Source organism: Cnephaeus nilssonii (genome assembly GCF_951640355.1).
Source record: "Cnephaeus nilssonii genome assembly, chromosome: 13".
Lineage (NCBI taxonomy): Eukaryota > Metazoa > Chordata > Mammalia > Chiroptera > Vespertilionidae > Cnephaeus > Cnephaeus nilssonii.
In genome coordinates this window covers 5,531,705-5,555,709 of record NC_137084.1, presented here as the reverse complement: position 1 = coordinate 5,555,709, position 24,005 = coordinate 5,531,705, and the positions used below count along the sequence as shown (strand labels likewise).

The following is a 24,005-nucleotide window of genomic DNA, read 5'->3' as shown; positions in this document are numbered from 1 at the left end:
TGGGACCCTTCAGTCTACAGGCCACGCTCTATCCACGGAGCCAAACCAGCTAGGGCTATATGAATTTTTAAAGAGGATCATGCAAGGGTCAATGATGATTGCGTGTCATTAAGCAAAGGTTATAATTAACCTATTCTGTTCATCTGAAGCCGGCGCCTCAGAAAAGTAAACTGACTTGACTAACCCGGGCCAGCCACGTGAGAAACTGAAATGAGTGGGAGGGTGGTAACTGTTTTCACTTTTCTCTTCCTGTTTTTTCAGGGCCTGAGAAAGCAACTCAGAATTTCCAATCTTTTCCAATTCCCACATGATTCCCTAATTTAGAACGAACTCATAGAAAATAAAGTCTTTTTCCATCTGGGGAAGACTCCGCCGCCCGCCCGCCCGGGAGCATCCTGCCTCCGGGCTGAGGACGGCCCGGCGTGGCGGAGCTCCAGCTGAGCCTCCACCCGCTCCAGCACTGACGCCGCCGCGGGCTGCGGGAGGACCCCCCGTCGGGGTCACATGACCACCACTTGGTGGAGACGCTCCGGCCAACTTCTGTCCCTGCCGGAGGCGCTGGGAGCGGCGGTACCTTGTGGGTCAAGCGGCCCAACTGGGGGTCCCGGCCCTTCTTAGGTGCAGGCGTCAGGCTGCAGTAACGAGGCCCCGGGGATACCCCAGCTGGGCGCCTCCGGCCCACCCAGTGCCCCGGGGGCTGGCGGTGTGATGTACCCCAAACCCGTGCTTGAGCGGCGAGGCTACGACCCCTGGGCCCTCGGGAGCGTACGCGGCGCGGAGCTTCGGTCGCCCCTCGCGCGTAGCAGCTCCCCGCAACCCCCCATCCGAGCAGGGCCCGGCGGAGAGGCCCCCCGCCCCCCGCGGCAGCGAGGTCGGGGCGGGGGGAGGTTAACTGCTGCGGCGGCGGCAGACAGACACCTTCCCGCGGTTTGGTAACCGAGCGGGCTCGGCGCTCGGCTCTGCGGTCGGAGCAGCCTGCGCCTTTCCCTGCAGGGCGGGCGGCCGCAGCCCAGCAACCCTGGCTGGGCTCCAGCCCGGCCCGGCCCGGGGTGACATCATCAACTCCCCGAGCGGCAGGAGGGGGCCCCGAAATCCCCTAAAAACATTGTGAGTAATCGCCGGGCCCGCCCTCCAGGCGGGGCGCAGACCGAGGAGCGAGCCGAACCCGGCCGCCCCGCCAGCGGCCTGCGGACCAGAAGCCCTCGGTCCCCGGCGCGGCGCGCACTCGCCCGGCCCCGGCGTCGCGCAGCCTCTCGGAGCCGGGCGCGCGGCGGCCTCCCGCGCGGAGCGGCGGCGGCGGGACGCAGCGCGCAGGCGCGGCCAGTTCCCGGCAGTGACGCGGCGGCGGGCGCGCGCGGCGCATTTCCGCCTCTGGCGAATGGCTCTGCTGTAGCGCGCGCCGCGGGCCCAGCTGCGACCCCGGCCCCGCCCCCGGGCTCCCGGGACCCCGGCCATGGACGGTGAGGGCGCGCCCTGACCCCGGGGGATGGCCGTGCGGAGGCGCGGGGACCGCGGCGGGAACCTCCGCGCCGCCTTCCGCCCCTTCCTGCGCGGAGGGGCCGTGCGGGAGCGGCCGCCGGGGGTGCGGTGGGGCGGGGCAGGCGCTGGGGGGCTGACTCACTTGCCCTCCTGGGTGGACGGGACCTGGACTCAGTAGGTGGCGGAAGGGGGGGCTTTGACTCAGTTTCCCCCCAGACTCCGGGGGCAGTTCCGAGTTAGTGTCCCTATTAGGGGAGAATGTGCCTGACTCAGTTTCCTCTTAGGATCCCGGGTGGGAGGTGCCGCCCCGTCGTTTTCCTTAGGAAAGTAGAAAAGGCCCTGACTCAGTTTCCCCGAGTAAGGGGAGAACGCCATCCCGGGGTCCCGAGGACACAGGTGTTCCTGGCTCCTTTCCCACCCCTGAGTTTCGCTCAGGGTCCAGGGAGCAGGCCCTGATTCAGTTTCCCTGGGAGGCCCTCCCTGGTGGAGCTGGGAAGGGGCTTGTGCTGACCCTTTTCTCCCTCCCCTTTCAGACCTGTTCCCCCTCATCTTCCCCTCCGGTAAGTGGACCTTCCTTCCTCCCTGAGCTGCCCAGCGTTGGGGCCGGCGGGGCGCCGCCTGATGGGGGCTGTGTGTCCGCAGAGCCCGCCCAGGCCCCCGGCCCCTACGTGGAGATCATCGAGCAGCCCAAGCAGCGGGGCATGCGCTTCCGCTACAAGTGCGAGGGCCGCTCGGCGGGCAGTATCCCCGGCGAGAGGAGCACAGATACCACCAAGACCCACCCCACCATTAAGGTCAGCAGGGCCTGCAGGACCTGGGTCGGTGGGGAAGGTTTGCCTCCCGGCCCCGTGGAATCCGGGTCTGGCATTCCTGAGCCTCCAGCGTGCTCTCTGTGCTTTGGACAGATCAATGGCTACACGGGGCCAGGGACGGTTCGCATCTCCCTGGTCACCAAGGACCCCCCGCACCGGCCTCACCCCCACGAGCTGGTAGGGAAAGACTGTCGGGATGGCTTCTATGAGGCTGAGCTCTGCCCGGACCGCTGCATCCACAGGTGAGCTCCCCCAGGCCCGCAGGGCTTCAGGGTGAGGTGGGAGGACAGGGGGAGGGCCAGTGTCACTGTCACAGGGTTCCTTCTTTCTGGACACGGGGCAGAATTCTTACTGCTGCTCTGTCCCCAGCTCTGCAGGCAGATTGCCTTTGTCTTGAAATGATGTGTATGTCTACTCTCTGAAGCAGATCTACTTCACTGCAGTGCAAGTGGGAAGCCATATCAGATGGGGCTGGGTCCCTAATTACCTCTGACCCCAACCCGTGTGGCTGGAACCTCTCTTTCTCACTAGAAAGAAAACCACAGAACCAAGTCTCCCCTGGAGCTTACATACCAGTGGACAGAGACAGGCTGTAAATAAAAATATAAATAATAAGCAAAATACTGTTGGAGAGTAATAATCTAACGATGAAGATGAAACAGGAATAAGTCGGGAGAATAGCCTGGGGTGGGGAGGCGAGGGAGCTGGTCTCATTGCTTTGAGCTGGGAGGTCAGGAAGGCCTCCTCCAGGTCAGATGAAGGTGAGCTGGAGCAGGGAGGCACGGAGAGGACATTGCGCGCAGAATGAACAAGTGCAGAGGCCTTGAAGTGGGAATGAGGTTAGCGTGTTTGGAGAACAGAAAAGCCGCTGTGACTGTGGGTAGGGAGCTGGCAGGGGCTGTGGCTAGGGCCAGATCACAGGCAGAGGGTCTTGTCAGCCAGAGTAAGGAGTGGGCTTCATTGCAGCACAGTGGGAAGCCATTCCAGAGGGTTAAGCATGGAGTGGCGGTCTGGTGAGGGGATAGGGAAGGAAGGGACAGACTGGGTGAGGCAGGATTGCCCAGGCGCTGCTGGAGACAGTGCGACTGATGCCTGGGGGAACTCAGCTTCCAGAACCTGGGGATCCAATGTGTGAAGAAGCGGGACCTGGAGCAGGCCATCAGTCAGCGCATCCAGACCAACAACAACCCCTTCCAAGGTGAGGGCTGAGGGGGTGAAGGCCGGGGCCCGCCTGGAGCACCCCCACCCTCTGTCACCCTCCCAAGGCCACGTCCCTGCATCTCCCTCATTGGCCAAGACTCACAGTACAGATGGAATCTTGCTGGCCATTCGGTCCCTCCCATTTTACCATTGGGGAAACAGACCCAGAGAGGGGACGTGACAGCCAGGGTCACACAGGTCAGTGATGGGTCTAGAACCTTCTCTTCCTCCTCTAGGACGCCTCCTGTTTCACACACCCTCAAACAGCCCTTCCTAGCCCAGAGCTCCCTGCCCCCACCCCTGCCCCGGCTCTCCTGACCAGCATTTTTCTGGCAGTTCCCATAGAAGAGCAGCGCGGAGACTACGACCTGAACGCTGTGCGGCTCTGCTTCCAGGTGACAGTGCGGGACCCATCAGGCAGGCCCCTCCGCCTGTCACCTGTCCTCTCGCATCCCATCTTTGACAACCGTGAGTGGCCAGGGAGTGCAGGAAGGGAGAGGAATGGGCCTGTGAGGAGAAGGAATTGGTGGTTATGGCTTCGTTTGGTCATCTGGCCTTTTCATCATCTCTCTGTGCCCAGTCCTGCTGGCCTGGGAGACAAGGCAGAGAAGACTCCGCTGCCCTGTGGTGTAGCTTCCAGGCCGGCAGGGAGTTAGATGAAAGGGTGGCGTGCCCAGAACTGTAGTAATGACTCCAGGAAATGAACTCCCAGAAGCAAGACAATGTTAGAAAGTGATAATTCAATGATGAAAGCTGACAGGAAGTTCACAGATCAATTGGGCTGACATTGATTAACTGCAGTCTTTAATTAAATAACCAAAAGGATGAATGAAAACAAATGGGGCTCTTGCCCTGGCCGGTGTTGCTCAGTGGTTGGGCATTGTCCCATGCACCAAAAGGTTACCAGTTTGATTGCTGGTCCGGGCACATGCCTGGGTTGCTGGCTTGATTCCCGGTGGGGGGTGTGCAGGAGGCAGCCTATTCATGTTATGTCCTCACATTGATGTTTCTCTCTCTCCCTTCCTCTCTTATCTAAAAATCAACAGAACTATTCTAAAAAAAAATAAAAGGGCTCTAGGCCCTAAGGACAGGAAACTAGAATGAACGGGGGCGGGGGAGGGGTCGGTTCAGGAGGGAAGGGTTCATTGCCAAAGTGGGTGTAATAAACTGGGCCTTGAAGTCAGGTGGAGAAAGGAGGTGTGGCCAGACTGGTTCCCACTGGACTGTAAGCTCCATGAGGGCAGACATGCTTCAGTTTCAGTTGTCGCATTCTTGCCTAGCAGAGTGCTGGGCACATAGGAGGGGCCAGTGGAGAAATGGGTGCTGAATTGGTTGGGGTGAGGAGCCAATGGGAATGGTTGAACCGTGGCTGCAAAGGTGTGGTCAGCAAGCTCTGCAGAATCCTGACTTTGGGATGGACCAGGATGTTGCATCCTCTGCAGGCCAGTCCTGGAGACCTCTGGTGGTTCAGGGCTTTTTTCCTTGTTCCCACCCCCCAGGCGCCCCCAACACAGCAGAGCTCAAGATCTGCCGAGTGAACCGAAACTCTGGGAGCTGCCTCGGGGGGGACGAGATCTTCCTGCTGTGTGACAAGGTGCAGAAAGGTACATTCCAGGAAGCAGGGCAAGGCTCTGGAGCAGGAGTGAGGGGCAAGGCTGAGCAGAGATGGAAAGTCAGGGAACTGGCTTTAAACGCTCCCGCCACCACCTCGGGGGAGCCTATGAGTATCTCGGGGAACAAGCATCAGCGATGGGGCGGGCGGCGGGCTGTGGGTGAGGCGAGCACACAGCCCACACTGCCACTCCGTCTCGCGCAGAGGACATCGAAGTGTACTTCACGGGACCAGGCTGGGAGGCCCGCGGCTCCTTTTCACAAGCCGATGTACACCGACAAGTGGCCATTGTGTTCCGGACGCCTCCCTATGCGGACCCCACCCTGCAGGCCCCCGTGCGCGTCTCCATGCAGCTGCGGCGGCCTTCCGATCGGGAGCTCAGCGAGCCCATGGAATTCCAGTACTTGCCAGACACAGGTACACAGACACAGCTGGGGAGGGTGACTCAGCCGAGGAGAGCGAGGCCAGGCTGGATGTGTGGGGCTGTAGTTGAGTCTAAAGCTGGAGCTGGGTGGGATTTACACAGTAATCACATTCTCTTGCCTTGCTTAATAATAACAATATTCAAGACTATTGAGCTCTTATTACACTCCTGCCTCTATTTCAAGCATATCAGTGCATCACCTGATTTTATCCTCAGGAACTTTTTGAGGTAGGAGATAGCATCTGATTTGCCTGAGGTCACACAGATCGTGAACCAGAGTCAGCAACTGCACGCAGGCTTCTGGCTCCAGGTCCTTGTGCCACGCTGTGTCTCTTGTCACTCACACAGCCATGGTTTCGTCAAGGCTTTTGTGCATCTCACACAGTAGGAACAGCCAGAATGACCCTCTCTCCAGTGCCCCTCATCTAGCCTGTTTTCTGCCCTAGGAGCTTGGAAAGCAACCCCAAACCAGCCAGCAATTCATTCCACAAATAATTATTGAGGGCCCGCTTCATGCCAGGGCCTGTGCCAGGTATTGTGAACACAAAGATGGCTAAGACGTGGTCCCTGACCGCAGAGGTTCAGTCACATGAGGAAGACATGCAAACAGAGGGACTTTTGGAACGGAGGGAGGTGTGTGCTGGAGGCAGCAACATGGAGGAGGTGGCACTGAGATTGGAGAAAGACAGCAGCAGCTCCCCAGGCAGGTGGACCAGCGCCGGGAAGGGCAGGTGTTGGAGCGTGCGCAGCGTTTGGGGCAGCTTTGTGGTGGGAGGTGACACTGGGCAGCGAGCAGGCCCGGGCAGGAGAGCCTTGAATGCTAGGCTTTAGACATTCATCCAGGGTTTCGTCCTGAAGGCAGTGGGCAGCCACCGAAGGTTTTTAAGCAGAGAAGTGACGTGAGCAGATCTGGAAGCTCACCCTGGCAGCAGTGAGGAGAGGATCTGAGAGGGAGAGACTGGAGGATGGAGGCCATGCCGGAAGGTGTCACGGTAGTCCAGGAAGAGAAGACTCGGCGTGAGCCTTGCAGAGGGAATGGCAGCACGCTATCGTACGCTGCTGTCCTCCTGTTACCCAGCAGCCCCACGGCCCTTTCTGAGTTTCACACACACCAAGCTCGTCCCGCCTCAGGACCTGTGTTCTCGCAATTGCCTCTGAAGGGCTTGGCCCCGGATCTTCATGTGATGGGCTTGCCCCAGTGCTTTCCTGGCCATCTCTAAGCTAGCCTCCCTGACCTCACCTTTGGGACTGTTGATGTCACCCGGTGTCTTCCTTGGTGCTCTTATCACTTGTGTTTGGTTGTTTCCCTGCCCCTCTGTCACCAGGATGTCAACTCTTAGGAGCAGGAACCTTGTCTGGTTACTCAGGGCTATATCCGCAGTGGCTGGGATGGAGCCTGGCACATAGTAGGTGGTTGGTAAATAAATGTCAAGTTAATGAAAGGTGTGAGTGAGAGGAAGATGTTGAGGATGATTCCAAGATTTCTAGGTTTGGTGACAGGGCAGACAGGTGGGGAGGGAACACGGGAGGAGAAAGGTTTCTGAGGAGAGGTGATGAGGCTGGCTCGGGACTGATGGTGTTGAGTACTTCGGAGTTACCCAGTTGCTGCCATAGCTAGAAAGACAGTTCTGAAAGCTCTAGACTCAACTAGCAAGCCAGCAGAGAAGATGCCTCTGTGGAAGCCGTAAGCAAGCCTGTCATGCCTCAGCTGTCCCAGAGCACAGGAGGTCACCGCCAGGCCTGGATCGAGGCTGGAGATGAGCTAGGAGTGAGCAGTGCCAGGAAGAGGGTACGCTGAGATTAGGGCCTCATGAGGACCCTGTTCTCCCAGACCGCGGCCCCTTTGCTTGGCGGCACTCCTGTGCCCTTCAGAGGAGACAGACTCAGGCACAGAGACCTCAGAAAGCTGTGGGATTCTTAGTCACTGTGTCATGCAGCTCTTCTCACTGACCGGGAAGGCTTGGAGAAAGGGTTTCAGGGAAGCTTGGCTCATCGCCTTCCTCCCGAGGGCCCTTTGAGGGCTTGGGGGTCTAGCTGAGAAGAACAAGACTCATTTCTCCCCGTTACTTTCCCAGACGATCGTCACCGGATTGAGGAGAAACGCAAAAGGACATATGAGACCTTCAAGAGCATCATGAAGAAGAGTCCTTTCAATGGTGAGATGGGGGCTGGGGAGAGTTAGAGAGAAGGCATGGGTGGGGAGTGGAGACCCTGGGGGCCAAGAACTGACCCAGACTTGCTCCACAGGACCCACCGACACCCGGCCTCCTCCCCGGCGCATTGCCGTGCCTTCCCGCAGCTCAACTTCCGTCCCTAAGCCAGGTAACGATTTCCTATTGTCACACGGAATTATAGGCTCAAATCTGTTCGGCCTGTGGCTCACACACCCGCTGGGAAAGAACAGAGCGGTCAGCCTCATCCGCAGGTGTCTGAAACTGCTGTGTGTTGGGCTCATGTTTCTCAGGGCGTGAAGCCTAATTATCTCTGCCAGAGCCATCTGGAGAGTGGTAAAGATGCAGATCCGGGCCGTTACACATCTGGGATCAGAAGCTTTGGAAGTGTGGTCAGGAACCAGCTACTTCCTGGGGACGCTAACGCACAGAGAGGTCTGAGAACCACTGTGCCAGTTAGAAACTCCATATTGGATACCTGGGGATCCAGAGTTAAAAAGCACACAGTCTCTGCCTTCAGCTCTCAGTTGAATTAGGGAAACAAAAATCACGTCTAAAGTAGCAAAATGTATGTGCTGGTGTGTGGCTCAAAAAAGAGTAGTGTCCTGCTTCAGGCCACACTTACTGGATACTCCTTGGGCCCATGCCTCCTGGGGCTTGGCTTTTCAGCTCTAAGATGACACTTGACCAGCCGACTTCTGAAAGCATCCCTTCCTCAGAGCTTTCTGGCTGGAGTGGATAGGGCTCCAAGGAGGTGGGGCTGGAACTGGACCCCCAGCCTAGTCAGATTGGGTGAAGGGTGCTGGCAGTGACTCCACAGGGAGGGGTTGGGCATACTGATGGGCTGGGATACAGAGGACGGGGTGGGTCTCAGGCTTCCTCTGACCCTTGTCTCTCTGTCTCTCTTCCAGCTCCCCAGCCCTATCCCTTTACGCCATCCCTCAGCACCATCAACTTTGAGGAGTTTTCCCCCATGGTCTTCTCTTCTGAGCAGATCCCAAACCAGCCCTCAGCCTTGGCACCAGCCCCTGCCTCAGCCATGGCACCAGCCCCTCCCTCAGCCATGGCACCAGCTCTGGTTCAGACCCCAGCCCCTGTCCAAATCCTAGCCTCCAGCCTTGCTCAGGCTGTGGCCCCGCCTGCCCCCAAGCCCACCCAGGCAGGGGAAGGGACACTGACGGAGGCCCTGCTGCAGCTGCAGTTTGATGCCGATGAAGACCTGGGGGCCCTGCTGGGCAATAACACTGACCCAGCCGTGTTCACGGACCTGGCATCCGTCGACAACTCTGAGTTTCAGCAGATGCTGAACCAGGGTGTCTCTATGGCCCCCCACACAGCAGAGCCCATGCTGATGGAGTACCCTGAGGCTATAACACGCCTGGTGACAGGGTCCCAGAATCCCCCTGACCCAGCTCCTGCTCCCCTGGGGGCCTCTGGCCTCTCCAACGGCCTCCTCTCAGGGGATGAAGACTTTTCCTCCATCGCAGACATGGACTTCTCAGCCCTACTGAGTCAAATCAGCTCCTAAGCGGGTGACTCCTGCCTTGCCCAGAGCACTGGGTTGCAGGAGATTGAAGCCCTCCCAAAGCAAGCACTTACGGATTCTGAGGGGAGGGGTGTTCCAACTGCCCCCAACTTCTTTGGGTGATGTCTTTGTGGTGGTGGGGGGTTGCATTTTATTCTTTCATTGGCAGTATCTATCTCTCACTTTGGAGGTGCTTAAGCAGAAGCATTAACTTCTCTGGAAATGGAGTTGGGAGGACTCAGACCCTTCCCTTGTCCTGATGTTCAGCTCCTCTCTGTAGGAAATTCTGGAGGCTCCCATCCCCACCCTCCAGCTTCTAGTACTCTCCTAGAGAGAGGGACAGGCTGGAGCTATGCCTTGGAGGCCACAAAGCCTTATTATCAAGTGTCTTCCTCAAATCATGGATTCATTTACACTTGAGCCAAAATGATGCCCCTGTTACCAGCTCTTCTGTGGTACTGGCATTTCCCATGTGCCTATCACCAGCATTTGAGAGGCTGGACTTCCTGCCCTGCCAAGGTCTCTGCCGGCTTGTGCTTTGCTCAGCTGTGGCTGAGGAGACTGGTGTGACAGCTCTGGCCCTCTCCTCTACGTGATCCAGGGAGGTTAGGTCTGAGCCTTTTCTGTTCCCCTTTTTGTAAGTGCCTTAATAGAAGGGCGAGTTGTTTGGAGAGTGGGGGGGAGGGCAGGCTGGCAGCTCTCCAGTCAACAGGCTCAGTTTTTACTGAAGAATCAAAGCAGTTGGACTCTTGCTTTTACTCTGAACTAATAAATTTGTTGCCAAGCCTATCAGAGGTTTGCCTTCTTTCATCACACTCGTGCTGGTCACGTCAGACCGGGCATTGGTGATACAGACTTGGATGAATATTTAGTCATTGGGGAGCTTGCCCTCTGAGGATGCCCTTGGAAACCCCTAGTCACTGTCCAGTGGATGAAAGGCAGCTAAGATGGGTGGGGTTGTCAGCGTAGTGAAAGCCTCCTAGGGCCTATTGGCTGTGGGGAACTTCAGCTCGTGGATAAACAGAGGAAGGTGGGTTTCAAAGGGACCAGCCAGCATCTGTAGGGGAGCAGGGTAAGAACGGTGAGGAAAGGTTCAATGGGGCCAGGCTGTAGAAGATCAAGAACGCTGGACTAAGGTATGGCCTTCATCTTTGGGGTGGCCAAGGGAGAGAGCGGATCTGTGGGGGAAGTAAGTGCCAGGTAAAGGTCTGTGGTTTGATAGCCTGTTCTGCTAGGACCAAGGACCTAAGAAATCCTAACTCGGCAGCCCCACGGGGCCTAAACAAAGCCAGGCCACGACCCAAAGGGCTAGAGCAGAGGCATTTCCGGTTTGGCCTGACGCATGCGCAGTAAAGCAGAATTCCGGCGCTCGGGGCCCGGCCGCAAGGACCAGCCTTTCTGAGTGCGCACGCGCACATGTAGTAGTCTGTGACCGGAAGCCAGGTAACGCGCTTGGGGAAAATCCCCGTCCTGTAGCAGATGACGTCTGTGTTCCGGGTTTTGCGCTGTTGCAGGAGGGTGAAGGCGGCGGCAAGCGATTTATCAGTGGGACTTGCTACAGCAGCTAGCGAGGCCCGTGGGAACACCGTAGACGCTGGGCGCTGGGGCGGCGGATGTTGTGAAACCGGAAAATGTCTAGCGTGGACCTCGCTGCAGCCTCTTGGTCAGGGGGCGGGGTCAGCGGCGGGGCGTGAAACAGGGTGAGCTACTCAGGGGTCAGCACCCACTGCACTTCCGTGCGAGGGGCGGGACCTGACCGTAGTGGCCGGGTCAAGACCCGGGCGAACCTGCCAGGCAGCCCTCGGGGAGGCGGGGCTTGATGGAGCCCCGGTACTGGGCCGCCTGGGGAGCTCGAGGCGGGGCCTTGTCTGGTGAGAAGGCTAACCCTAAACTGAGGAAGTGGATGGCGGGGCAGGAGCTGCCCGAAATTTGGCCAACCTGAGGCTTAGAGGGGTCCTCCAGCCACGCCTCGTTTCGCTCTTCTTGGCATTCCCAGCGTCCGGCAGTGTCCTCCCGTGACCCCCGGAAACCCTTCCCACACTTCCTGAGTGACCTCATCCTGTTCAGGGCGCACCAGCCCCAAATCCTTATCTCCAGCCCAGACCTCTCTTCTGCGTGCCGGCCCACTGGACATCTCACACCGACGTCCCTCTCCAAAGAGCCTGTTTCCAATGGCCAGAGCTATCCCCAGCCTACTCTCCCCAGCTCAGCGATGCCCCTGGCCTCCTCCAGGGGCTACCACTGCGGATGCTGCATGTTCTCCCCAAACCCAGGTCCTGGCAAGTCTGCCTACTTCTCCCCATCTCCACCCCTATCACGCCTAGTTTAGGCTTCCACTACCTCCCACCACGGCTGCTGCTACAGCCTCCTCCCTGGCTTTGCTCTCCCTGCAGCCAAATCTCGCCTCATTAGTCTCATTTTGAACATCTGTCAACGACATGACCAGATCTGTGTTCGGCAGACACACACCCAGAGAGCGACCAGAGCCTTCCACGCGGCCCCGGGAGGGCTGCTCAGTATAGCCCACTCAGGTAAGAGCTGGAAGTGTTGGGAACTGCTAGTCCAGGATCCCTAGTGCACCCTTCACAGCTCTTTCTGGTTCAGCTCCAGCCTCTCGCCCTGACGCCAGTCCAATAGTCCCCAGACTGGTGCTACCCAGAATGCCTTCAGCTCAGCCTTCACAACCCAGCCCTCACATTGCCTTCCCATGAAGCCTGACACCCTGATGCTGTGACTCAAAGCCTCGCCATCAGCCAAAGCCTAAGTTAATGGGTGGACAGAGCCGGTCTCAGCAGGGTGAGCCTCAGCCAGCCAGCAGGAGCGGGGCAGGCATGTGATACTGGGCAAGTCAGTGCCCTGTTGGGGCCTCAGATCCAGAAAATGGGTTTAGATGAAATTCAAGTTTGGACATGCCCATGGGAAGGCCTAGGCTGGTGAGGGGGACATCGGCTGGTGAGGAGAGAAGTAGGTCAAGGACTGATTTCCTCCGGGACATAGAAACACCTTCCAGGCAGCTGAGGCACAGACACTGCCTCCGGAACTGGGCCCTGTACGCTCTGGCCCTTCGGGAGGGGAGTAGGGAGTGCCAGGCTTGGGAGCTCGGTGACTAGAGAGGAAAGGAGGGGCCTGCATGGGGAGGTGAGCGGGGGGAGGGCCTTGCAAGGTGAAAAGGGGGTGGTCAGGCTCCTTGACCCCTAAACTCCATCTCTTCCCTGTCCTGCAGATCCACCCTCTGCCCCTGATCACAGCCCATCAGGTCTGGTTCCAGGGCAGGGACCTGGCTGGGCCTCGTTTGGACAACTGAGCAGAGCAGGTGTGGGGTGTGGCCACGTGCCTCCCCACAGACCAAATGAATGTTCATGGAAGAGAAGCCAAAGATGGCCGCGCATCAGAGACCCCTCAGTGAGCGCCAGCCCAGCCCTGTCCCCTGGGCCTGCCTTTCTGACAGGTCCTGGGAGCTTGGCTGGGGTCTCTGAGGGCAAAGCCCCTCCCCCTGTCATGACCATCAAACACAAACGACACAAACGGCGGCAGTGGCTTCTTTAATCCCTGAAGTCCCCTTTTCTCACAGAATATTTACAAACAGGCACGGGGCAGGGAAACTCCGCCACCAGTAATGGGCCGGGGAGTGGGGGCAGTGCTAAGATGCGCCTGTGCGCAGGGCGCGTTCCTGAGGGGGCCCAGGGCCCGGTGTGACCCCGTGCCCTGAAGGACCCGGGCGGTGCGAGCAGGTCCACAGCCAGGCGGAGGCTGGACCGAGCGGCTCAGGCCAAGTCCGTGGTGGGCGAGCCCAGGTGCTTGGAGGCCAGGAGCAGGCGGTTGTTGTTCCGCAGGCTGCGAACCTCCTCCTCCAGGGCCGCCCGGTCCGCCTTCTCCTAGGGGGGTGGGGCGAGGACGCACGAGTCAGAACGGGGGCCCTTTCCTGTGGCAGCCCTGCGATTTCCCCGCAAAGCCCGGCCACCCTGTCACCTTCTGCAGGTCCTCCTGCAGCTTCCTGAGCAGGGACTCCAGGTGAGACACCTTCTCTGACAGGCTCCTGGGTTCTGGCCTGAGGACATGGGGGTCAAGACTCAGCTGGACTGAGGCCGAGGTCAGTACCACCGCCGGCCCCAGGCCCACCGGAGAGGGCCCCCCGTCTCCTCAGACATGTGTATGCTTAAGTCCACTGAACGGGCACCGATGGTGGTCACATAGACACGGTGAAGGGGCCAGATCAGGGTGGGGAGCCTTACTCAGCATCAGGTTTGGGGGTTCCCCTGGCATCTCCACTCTCTGGGATGGGCTGTCCTGTGGGGAAAGAGGAACAGCAGGTCGGTAAAGGAAGTAAGAGCCCCATCCTGGCTCCTCCCCACAGCACTCACCCTCAGTGGCCTCACCCTCCCGGGACAGCGCCTCCAGGATGGTGTTGCAAGTGGAGGCGATCTCCGAGATGGACTGCCACTCGTCCTCCAGAGTCTCCACGCCCGCCTCCGACATGACTGGGCACAGGAGGCGGGCTCAGCCAGGGAAGCCCAGGCCAGCCGCCCGCCGCCCGCCGCCCGCCCTGTACCCCGCCGTGCTCCACACTCACTTTTGCTGATGGAGTTTCGAAGAGACAAGGTCCGTGGCAGGAAGGAGGCCCTCATCTCTGGGGCCGGGTCACCTCTGTCCTCCTCGCCACTGGGGCTGGCCGGCCCATCCTGAGGGGCAGAAATGGGCATGGACGCAGGGACGCCCACCATCACCACTGTGCCCGCCCCTGCCGGCAGGGCTCCAGCGCCTTGTTTCTGCTCACCTGGGTGGGGGGTGTCTCCCTGCCAGCACCCGGAGGTGACGGCTTGGCCGTGGCTGCCAGGAGGAGGTCTGGGGTGGTGTTGGGCAGGACTGGGGCCTCATCTGACAGGGAGCTGGGGAGAGCGAGGAGAGCTCGGCACTAGAAGCCGCACCCACGGCCCTTGCTGGCAGAGGCCGGCCTGCGCAGCCTCCCTGGGCGGGGAGCGAGGGAGGGCCGAGGGGGCGCACCTGCAGGGCGATGGCGAGTGCTGGCTGTGCAGGAACTCGGTCCTCTCCTCGGCTAGGTCTCCGGGCCCCGGCGGGCCGCTGCCGTCACTCAGGCACACGTGCAGCAGCTGCTGCGTGGTGGGCATCAGGGCCACTTCAGGCGCCTCTTCCTGCACTGGCCCTGGGGCCCCGCGCCTGCCGGGCTCCTGCAGAGACAGCCTGTACAGCTCCGAGAAGCTCCTGGGGAGGAGGGGCAGCTTCAGCCAGGAGCACCCCGTCCCCAGCACCTGCACCCCCAGCCCACCCCCGCTGTCGAGGCTCACTTCTGGGAGAGCTCTCCACTCGCCCTCACAAGGAGAAATGTTAGCCTGGCACAGGCCGTGTTCCCAGACCTAGATTCAACCCGCAGTGCTGCCCCTGTGTGTCCAGGGCAAGTCCCTCTGTCCCCTCGCCACCTGGGAAATGGGGTAATAGTCCTGACCTCACACCTCGCTGTGAGGATTTAAACAATAACACAGGTGTGCCCGGCTGGTGTTGCTCAGTGGTTGAGCGTCAACCAATGAACCAAATGAACCAGGAGGTCACGGTTCGACTTCGGTCAGGGCACATGCCTGGTCGCAGGCTCGATCCCCAGTGTGGGGCGTGCAGGAGGCAGCCGATCAATGATTCTCATCACTGATGTTTCTATCTCTCTCTCCCTCTCTGAAATCAATAAAGATATATTTTAAAAAGATAACACAGGTAACTCATTTAGCATAGAGACCCAAAAGCTGCTGTGTGGGGACCAATCGGCCTCTGCCTTTTCTCTTTCGGGTGTGCCTGCTTCTTTACTAATGCAAGCTACGAAGAGTGGAAAGAAATCAGAACATTTCATGGCACGTGAAACTCATAAAGTTCAAATGTCAGTGTCTGTAAATAAAGCTTTAGAACTCTGGCACATCATTTACTCCCTTCACTCTAGCGACACAAGGCCCCGCGCGGTGGCAGCTGCCCCGCCCTCCCACCGTCCCGCATCCTCGCCGGCGCCCTGACCTGCGGGGCCGGCCGCTCTCGTCCGGGGGCAGGACGGTGATGCAGACCTTGGGCGCGGAGCGCAGCCGCTGAGCCGCGGCCTCGGGGCCAAGGTTGGGCAGCGTCTGGCCGCACACGCGCAGCAGGCGCGCCCCGGGCCGCAGCCCCGCCGTCTCCGCGAACGTGAAGCGCTCCACGTGCGTGACGAAGCCCTCGGCGTCCACTTCGAAGCCCAGGCGGCCCTGGCCGTCGCGGGGCAGCGCGAGCTCGCGGGTCTCGCAGCCGCGGCTCACCAGCTGGGGCGGAGCGAGGCGTCAGCGGGGCGATCGGAGGAGGGGTCGCCCCAGCGCCAGCCCCGGGAACCTCGTCCAAGGCCACACAGACCTCCCCCGGGGCCCCCCACCCGACAGATGAGGGCTCGCGGCTCGGAGACTAGGGTCCCCCCCCAGGACCCCGCAGTTCCGGCTTGGCCAGGCTGGGGCTGGGACTGCCCAGAGACCTCCCACCGCGGGCTCCGCCCCGGCGCCCCGCCCTTCCCCTGGGTCTCACCTGCAGGCGCGCCACCACCTCGCCCACGGCTTGCTCAGGGGGGCCGTCGAACCGCAGGGTGATGGCCTCCCCGCGGCCGTGGTACAGATCGAGCTGCTGCTCCGAGAAGGTCCAGGCCAGCACGTCGCGACAGGCGCAGTTAAAGACGACCCGGCCGTCGCGGGGCGCCACCAGCACCAGCGCCTCGGCAGAGATGCCCAGCAGGCAGGGCACCTCGGGGTGGTCGGGGCTGCCCGCCTGGGCCCCGGCCGCGCCCCGCGCCCCGGGCGCCGCGCGCACTCCCCACACCAGCGCGCCGGCCGCCTGCAGCTCGGCCCCCGCGCCCCGAGGGGCCGCCCGCCGCCTCACGCCCAGGGAGGGCAGGCCAAAGCGGGACGCTGAGTCCAGCGACGTGGTGGTCACCTCATTGGTGGCCAGGTCCTGCAGGTACTGCTGGCGCGTGCGCGTGGCCATGGTGTGGAACTGGCGTGCGTGGCCCGCCGCCTGCTCGCCATTGAGCGCCTTGGCCAGCAGGAAGGCCCGGAAGTCGGCATTGGCCGCGAAAGGGCCTCCACCTAGGGGCAGAACCGGACCAAAGGCTGGGGTGTCCTGGGTGCGGCTCACAGCCACCCTACGGGGAGGAAGACGGTAGTCAGGGGCAACAGGAAGGAGCCAGGGAGGCTTGCCCAGGGCAGGACTGGGGCGCTGGAGCACCCACCTGTAGGAGGTGTGCGCGGTGCAGGGCGCCTGGGCCCGCACCACCAGGAACACGTGCTGGAAGTGCGAGCGGATGGTGCTGGGGCAGAAGGCCTTGCTGCCCGGCTCCTGGAACACGATGGTCACGATGTTGTTGCCGATGTGGCGCTTCCGCAGGAGCTGCGGGTCAGATGGTGGCGGGTGAGGGGGACCTGTCTGCCCAGTCCCTCCTCACGCAAGCAGGGCAGAGCCTGGGCACCGGTGGATCCCGCCCCCCCCCCCACTTAGAGGAGCGTTAGCAGCCGGGAGGGTTGTTGGAGGTCAACAGCGCTCAAGCCAAGGCTCACAGATCGCCATCCCCACAGCACCCCTCCCTGGCTCCCGGAAGCCCCTGACACCCCCACCCCAGCCTCTCGCACCTGCTGCTGATTATTGGGGGTGTAAGGCAGCATCGTGGACACGTGGAACATGATCTCGTGGTCCTGGTACACGGTGTAGAGCGAGTGCGTGCCTGTGGAGTCGGCTGGGACAGAGGGAGGAAGGGTGATCTGGGCGACGTGCCTACCGTCCCTGCCTGGCGTCAGGAGCCTCTGTGCCCAACCAGCAGGTGGAACCCCTTCATGCCACCAGCCCATGGCCAGGCCACGAGGTTTTCAGCCTTGGCGGCTCCCTTCCCCCTTCCCCCACAGGTTCCAGCCGCCAGCCTGGGGTTAGGTTGGGGTGTTGACAGAATGAAGACAGAAATAAGAAATGGCCCGCTACGAGGGAGGCAGGACAGATGTCCTAGGAGAGGACAGAGAGAGAATGGAAGGCAGGAGGTGCTCAATAAATCACCTCCCGGGGGCCTGGGGGCCTTCTCGCCAGGAGGCAGGCGCACTCGGAGTGGGATGTGCGTGTTTGATGGAGGGTGGTGCCTCCAGACCACCGTGGCCCCGCTCAGGCAGGGGCACCAGGGCCTTGGAGACAGTCCCAGCCCCTCCTCCCAGCCCAGGGGTTTGCCTTTGCAGCCCCTGACCCATGTCCCAGCTCCCCAAAGACCCTCCATTCCTGGTCCCAACCCTAGGACAATATGAGACAGAACAGTGACAAGACAGTGGTTCTCACCAAGGCATCCTGCCCCTCAGCACTGGTCTGTCCCCACCCTCCACCTCCACCCCCAGCTTCCTGGGTCTCAGAGGATATTGTTCCATTGATTTTTTTTTTTTTTTTTTTTTTAGAGAGAGTGGAAGGGAGAGGGAGAGGGAGAGAGAGAGAGAAACATCGATGTGAGAGAGACACATTGATTGGTTGCCTCCCACATGCCCTCTAACAGGGCCGGGGATTGAGCCTGCAACCGAGGTATGTGCCCTTGACCAGAGTCAAACCCGGGACCCTTCAGCCCACAGGCTGATGCTCTACCCACTGAGCCAAACTGGCCAGGGCTGGGTCTCACTTTTGGTGTCCAGCTGGGCCCGGTAGCTCTCAAAGCCTTTGAGCCGCACCACGTCGCCCAGCAGGGTGAGGAACTGCATGAAGGCGGGTCCTGCCTCCTGGTTGTTGTACATCTCCTCTTCGGAGCCCTGGCCCGCCCGGCAGTACAGGATGCCCACCTTGCGCTGGAAGCTCAGCTGGGGGGCAGGGAAGGCACAGGCCTCAGACACAGGCCTCAGTCCCTCCGTCCCCCCCACACCGGGTCTTGGGGAATGGATGGGGCGCTGGCCTGGAGGCTGGGCTGTCTTGATGCCCAGCCCTGAGCGCCAGCCTCTCTAAGCCATCTGTGTCCTCGCCTATCAAGTGGGTTTTGTTTGTCTGCCCCAGCGCTCAGGAGGGTAGAGCAGGTCCCAGGTGGGACAGGACGGGGAGGGGGTTGGTTCTCCTGTGTCCACAGAGGAGATGATTCATGGAAAGGATCCTGAATACGGTGCCCTCGTCTTGAGACATATTCACATCCTCCTCATCTCAGAGCTAGCCTGCCCCCTGCTCCCTCAAACCCCAGGCACCCCACCCCAGCCTCTGGAGGCCTTGCGTCCCATACACCTCTGCTCCTTGTCTGCTCCTGCTCCTTTCCCTCTGGGGTTAACTGCACAACTCAGGGCCCTGTGGCCCCATACGAACAAGACCCGTTCCCCTTCAGCTCTGGCCTCCCCTCTTCATGCTAATCCTGTCTATACCATGGTCCCCACTTTAATTTCACCCCCCAACTCCTGCAGCCCCACTCCCACCCCAGCTCCTAACCCCCAACTCCCTCCCCAATCCATCAGATCTTCAAGCACCGGCTCTCATGCGCTGGGTCTGGGGCCGGGCCCAGGTATCTGCATTTCTAACAAGCGCCCAGGGGATGTGGACGCTGCTGGTCTAGATCTGGTTTGTAGAGGCCGGGCTCCAGATGGCCGCTGATAGCCTCTCTGAAAAGCCAGCTTCGCGGGGTTCCACTCCTGTCCAGGATCAAGGTCAGGGCTAGGTGTGTGAGAGCTGGGCAGGCTGGGTTCAGACCAGGTCTAGCGATAGGGCTGGGGGTACCCCGGCCACTCACCACTTGCTCGTCCAGCGTGAGCAGTGTGCGTGGCACCTTCGGTGAGGCTGAGCCCAGGCGCAGGCAGGTCAGGCTCAGCCTGGGCGCCACATGCTCCAGAAGCTTCCTCGGGGACAGGCCCCTCGGGGGCCCCGGAGGCAGCACCTCCTCCGAGATGGTGCCACGGAGGGTCCGGAGCTGAGGAGGAAATGCAGGGGCACTCAGGACACGTACAGGTTGTGGAGGATGAAATCCGCGGTCTGACCCATGACCCTGGCCCACCTGCGTGGTCCGCACGATGACCCGGTAGCTGTGCAGAGTGCCCCCTCCGCTGCCCTCCTTCTCCTCCCGCCGCAGGCTCACTGCCACCGGGCCCAGCGCCTCGTCCAGTCCGAAGAAGTTCTGGTGTTCTGAGGGGGCCCAGGCAGTGGATGACTGGTCCTGCCGCCCGCCCAGCAGTCCCACCCTCGCTGGACCACACCCATCACGAAGTCCCTCTCTTAGGCCCCATCTCACCACCTAGTGCCGACCCTAGACTAAGCCCCCCCGGCCCCCGAGCCCGCCCACATTCTACCAAGCCCAGCGCCTGCCCCTCCACACCAGGCCCTAAGCCCCCCCACCTCTGCATCCCCGTCCTCGCACACCTTGTCTCAGACTGAGGGCCCAATGCTGGCCTTCTCCACCTAGAGCCTGCCATGACCCTGCCCACCACCTCACATTCTCCAGGATGTGTGGGACCCTCCCTTCTGGACACAGACAAGGATCAGGTTCTGGTTTGCGTGTGTTTTCAGGCCTCAGTTTTCACCTCTCAGAAATGTAGATAGGAAATCTCTCCCCAGCCCAGAGGAGGCTGAGGCTGAACCAGATGGAAGCGGAGGGGCGTGCCTGGCTGTGGGTGGAGGCTGGGGGTGGCCGTAGGGAGGTGGTTAAAGCCGGGCCCAGCCGAGCAGCCCTGGCCCAGGGGCAGAGCCTAACCCTTCGTCTGGCCAGCGGCTTGACAGGGAAAGGCCAGCTCACGAGTCTCACAGAGCGCGTCGCAGGGACAGGGAGCGTGCCCTCCCCGCGGCCGGCCCTCACCTTTGTTGTAGAAGTACTTGCGGTAGTAGCCGGCGCCCAGGTCCGCGTGCTCCAGGCTGTAGGCTGAGGTTCGGTTCTGGGGCTCCTCCAGGACCGACACGGCTGCGTTGGGCAGCGCAGGAGGCACAGGCGGGGACACCGGTCCACCCAGGCCCAGCTCGCCCTCACCCCCGAGCTCACTCACAAAGCCGGGCGCCTCCAGCAGCAGGTCTGAGCGGGCAGTCCGGTCCTCAGCCGAGGCCAGGGTCCCAGAGCCGGGCTCCGTGTGGCCCCCCGCCCCCCGAGGCCGTGGAGCCCAGTCGAAGAGCAGGCTCTGCACGTCATAGTGGGCGAACCAGCGGGGCTCAGGCACCGGCGGGAAGGAGGGCTCTGGCTCCTCGGCGGGCAGCCCCAGCAGGGCCAGTGGGTCAGTGAAGAGCCGGGTGGGGACCACAGCAGGGCGGCCGGCCTCCTCGTGGCTGTGGGCACGGGCTCGGGGGCTGGCCGGCGTGGGGGGCCGGGCCTCGCCTGCGTCACTGCCGCTGCGCAGGAGGGGGCCCCGGCTTGGCCTTGGCTCGAAGGTATGTGGTGTCAGCGGCGGCCGTGCCGGCTGGCGCAGCTTCCGGGCGAAGAGGTCATCGGTGGGTGCAGGGGCCGTGCCCCGCCGAGGGCTCCCAGCGCCGCCGGCCCACATGGGCATGCAGCGGGCCTGGCTTTCCCGGGGCCCGGCCGCATTGGCGGGCACGGCGATGCTGGACGCTGGGTTCCCAGCCGGCAGGCCGGTTCCTGCCCTGCGGGAGGAGGGGGCTGCTCAGACAGGACTGGGGAGAAAACAGGAACCCAGGTCTCCAGCCTGGTCCTCCGCCACGCGGGCTGGCTTCCGGCCCCCTCTGAGACCATCAAAGCCGCTTCCGCTTTCCTGGCCACTTCCTCTGCCTCGGGCGAAGGTTTCCAGCCCCCTCCTCCAGCTTCGTGCGGGGCAGGGCCAGGCCTGGGCTGTCGGGGCCTTGGCCCTGAGGATCGGGAGCCTGGTAGCCCCGAGGCGGCCAGTGCGCCCCAGTTCCCACTCACACACCTCGGCTTTGGCCGGGGCCCAGACCGAGGTCCCCACCAAGGCCTGGCCCAACTGGACAGATGATTTGTCTCGGCTGGGACGGGAAACCCATGGGGCCAGTGGTGTCTGGGTCCTGCCCACTTGACAAAGGGAGGACGTCCTGTCCCCAGAGACTTTCCTCCCTGCCCTTCCCACTTCCTCCGGGGTCCCTGAGGAGGTGAGCACCCAGAGGCCAGGTCTCAGTGCCCTGGCCCTCACGGCCTCAAAACCTCAAGGATACAGGGGTCCCCAGGGGCACTGGCAGGGCAGCAGGAACGACAAGAGGACTTCCTTTGGCACAGGAAGTGGCCCCAACTCTGGGCCCAGCCCCCTGCCCAGCCCCACATCCTGAGGAAGGTGGTGGGGTCACACCAGCTCGGTCATGGGACCCAAGTCACACTGGCCTGAAGGACAGGCCTGGCTCAGCCTCCTGCAGGCTACTGTGGCCATGCCTGGGGCGGGGGAGTGAGTCACAATGACTGGGCCCCTTTTCTGGAACTGAGACCCTTGGGGATCTCTGCCTACCGGGCCTCACTGATGCTGACAGGGAGGTCTGAACCCAGGTGACAGACAGTCCAACTGAAGTCCCGATAAGGGGATGCTCTTGCCTGAAGCCATTTCGTGTCAGAGCTAGGATTTGAGCCTGGGTCTGTCCACTTCCAGGGCCTAAACAGTGCCGTACCCGCCCACTCCTGTCCCTGTGTGTATAGTGTGGGGCAGATGGGGGGTTGGGCCGAGGCTCAAGATCTCACAGGATGTAAGACTGAGACACCCCAGGCCCCAGGGACCTGCTAGGTGCGGAAATGTGTGGAGGCCAGGGGCAGGTGCAAAGGGCGGTGTGTGAACCCAGGATGGAGGTGGCCACTAGGGGTGCAGGCATCTGCTAGCGCCGTGGTCGGCAGACTGCGGCTTGCGAGCCACATGCGGCTCTTTGGCCCCTTGAGTGTGGCTCTTCCACAAAATACCACGGCCTGGGCGAGTCTATTTTGAAGAAGTGGCATTAGAAGAAGTTTAAGTTTAAAAAATTTGGCTCTCAAAAGAAATTTCAGCCCTATCCGGTTTGGCTCAGTGGATAGAGCATCGGCCTGTGGACTGAGGGGTCCCGGGTTCGATTTCGGTCAAGGGCATGTACCTTGGTTTCGGGCACATCCCCAGTAGGGGGTGTGCAGGAGGCAGCTGATTGATGTTTCTAACTCTCTATCCCTTCCCCTTCCTCTCTGTAAAAATCAATAAAATATATATTAAAAAAAAGAAATTTCAATTGTTGTACTGTTGATATTTGGCTCTGTTGATTAATGAGTTTGCAGACCGCTGTGCTAGTGGGTCTGTATACATCATCCAATAACATTGTGTGGGACTGGGCGAGGGGAGGGTTGGGGCAGAGGCTCTGTGCATCCCTCAGCTAGTTCCAAAACCAAGCCAGGGGGGGTCTCCAAGGCTGAGTGTCTCCCTCCTTCTAGGACAAGCTCTGACGCTGACCCTGAGCCTCTGTTCTCTAATCCCTAAAATGGGGTTAACCAATCCCATCCCTTCTCAACACTTTGGGGAGACTGGAGGGTGAAGAAAGTAAAGCTGGCCATGTGTTAGGTGTGCAGAGGCAGATGCAGGCCCGGCTCCATGTGCCAAGCTCTTGGGCCTGGACTGTGCTGTGTGGTGAGAGCGAGGGGACAGAGGGAGGGGTCGGTGCAAACCCTGCTCTGTGTGAGCTGAGCTCCGTGTGTACAAGCCCATGGGCTGCTCTCGCTCTGGCCCAGTGCCAGGCTCTGGCCGTGCCTTGGGGGGTGTTCTTGGGCTCTGCCCCCCACCCAGCAGCTTCACACAGGGTCCATTGAGGCCGGGACATTCCTCCCCGCCTGTGTCACTGGGGAAGGGGGGCTGGCCCCGCCCCCACAGATCCGGAAGGCCCGGCTGCCCCAGGAGAAGGCGCTGGATGCTTCCCAGCACATCTGGAGGTCACGACCCTACTTCTGCTGCCAGGGGGTGCGACAGATGTTTCCTCCCAGGCCTGGCCCTGGACTCGGGGCGGTGTGCAAAGGCTAGGGAGGAGGCCACCCAGGGAGAAGGGGAGCCCCAAAACAGGGGAGCCCTGCAGACAGCCAGCAGCAGGGGCAGCTGCAAGTGCCACCGAGAGAAGTCAGGGGGCGGCCGCATCCACTCCTTCGCATACTCGCACACTGGCCGGTGAGGCAGTCAAGCAGAGGTCAGAGTGGGGACCTGGGAGCCGGAGGCAAGGGACTAGACATGCCGACTCGGGACTGGAGCTGGAGCCCAGAGGGAGGTTGGGAAGCTACAGGCAGCCAAGGCGGCGAGGGCCCCCCTCCCACACACACAGCACCCGAGCCCACGCCAGTCCACGTTCTTCCCTCCAGCCCGACCGCGGTGACTCCATTCCCCCGCGCCCGCTGGTACCTCTGGGGCTCCCGCCCTGCGGCCGCCTCCCGCGCTGGGGTCCCACTGCCGGCTCTCCAGCTACCGCTCCAGGCGCCGGCTCCGCCTGGGGGCGGGGCCACACAGGGGCGGGGCCACACAGCGGGGCGGGGCCTGCCCAGGAGCTGGCTGGGGAGGGACTTGCTGGCCAGAGCTAGGCCCAGCCCAGCAAGCTGCCCGGTTCTCCAGGCCCGGGCTAAGCCGCACAAACAAGTATACCTGCCCCCCAGGCCAACGGGGAGGGCTAGGGCAGGACACCTAGTGTGCAGCTCTCCCAGGCACAAAACAGGTGCTCAGGAACAGACTACTGCTGCCCGAGCACTTGCTAAGCGCAGGTCCTGCTCTACACACACCCATTTGTCCTTAAAACACCGTAGACAGGTGTCATCTTCTTTATAGCGGGAGAAATTTAGTTCAGAGGAAGGTCTTGGCCACATAAGGCCAATTATCAGGGCTGATAATTGTAGGAGCCAGCCCCTGTAACAAAGTCTTCAAATGTC

The 24,005-nt window shown here is 61.3% G+C and overlaps 2 protein-coding genes and 1 long non-coding RNA gene across 12 annotated transcripts; 2 read left to right on the top strand and 1 right to left on the bottom strand.

Annotated features, from left to right (window-relative positions):
• Positions 1-501: 501 nt before the first annotated feature.
• Positions 502-10,015, top strand: RELA (RELA proto-oncogene, NF-kB subunit). 2 transcript variants are annotated; one of them, XM_079787061.1, is made up of 11 exons: positions 511-1,460; positions 2,013-2,039; positions 2,122-2,273; positions 2,385-2,533; positions 3,398-3,489; positions 3,828-3,959; positions 4,991-5,095; positions 5,308-5,520; positions 7,603-7,683; positions 7,775-7,849; positions 8,610-10,015. In XM_079787061.1, exons 1-11 carry the CDS (start codon positions 1,454-1,456, stop codon positions 9,224-9,226), a joined length of 1,650 nt encoding a protein of 549 aa, XP_079643187.1. In that variant the 5' UTR covers positions 511-1,453; the 3' UTR covers positions 9,227-10,015. The 2 variants fall into 2 exon arrangements, with proteins under 2 accessions (XP_079643186.1, XP_079643187.1); XM_079787060.1 differs by having other exon boundaries at positions 502-1,460; positions 2,122-2,533.
• A 660-nt stretch (positions 10,016-10,675) lies between these two features.
• Positions 10,676-13,711, top strand: LOC307108744. 6 transcript variants are annotated; one of them, XR_013814332.1, is made up of 6 exons: positions 10,676-10,923; positions 11,321-11,754; positions 11,828-12,019; positions 12,447-12,625; positions 13,202-13,313; positions 13,578-13,711. It is a non-coding gene; the product is annotated as an uncharacterized lncRNA (long non-coding RNA). The 6 variants fall into 6 exon arrangements; XR_013814333.1 differs by having other exon boundaries at positions 11,220-11,754; XR_013814337.1 differs by lacking the exon at positions 10,676-10,923 and adding an exon at positions 10,942-11,094 and having other exon boundaries at positions 11,220-11,754.
• SIPA1 (signal-induced proliferation-associated 1) lies at positions 12,753-23,576 on the bottom strand. Of its 4 annotated transcripts, XM_079786901.1 has the most exons (16): positions 23,488-23,576; positions 20,007-20,776; positions 19,212-19,339; positions 18,951-19,127; positions 17,871-18,045; positions 16,858-16,961; positions 16,461-16,618; positions 15,764-16,373; positions 15,236-15,510; positions 14,225-14,443; positions 13,998-14,109; positions 13,794-13,902; positions 13,585-13,701; positions 13,456-13,510; positions 13,193-13,271; positions 12,753-13,098 (listed from the first exon to the last, which is right to left on the bottom strand). In XM_079786901.1, the coding sequence occupies exons 2-16, from the start codon at positions 20,683-20,685 to the stop codon at positions 12,988-12,990; spliced, it is 3,108 nt and encodes a 1,035-aa protein (XP_079643027.1). In that variant the 5' UTR covers positions 20,686-20,776; positions 23,488-23,576; the 3' UTR covers positions 12,753-12,987. The 4 variants fall into 4 exon arrangements, with proteins under 4 accessions (XP_079643027.1, XP_079643024.1, XP_079643025.1 ...); XM_079786898.1 differs by having other exon boundaries at positions 13,585-13,902; XM_079786899.1 differs by having other exon boundaries at positions 13,600-13,902.
• Between the last annotated feature and the right edge of the window lie 429 nt (positions 23,577-24,005).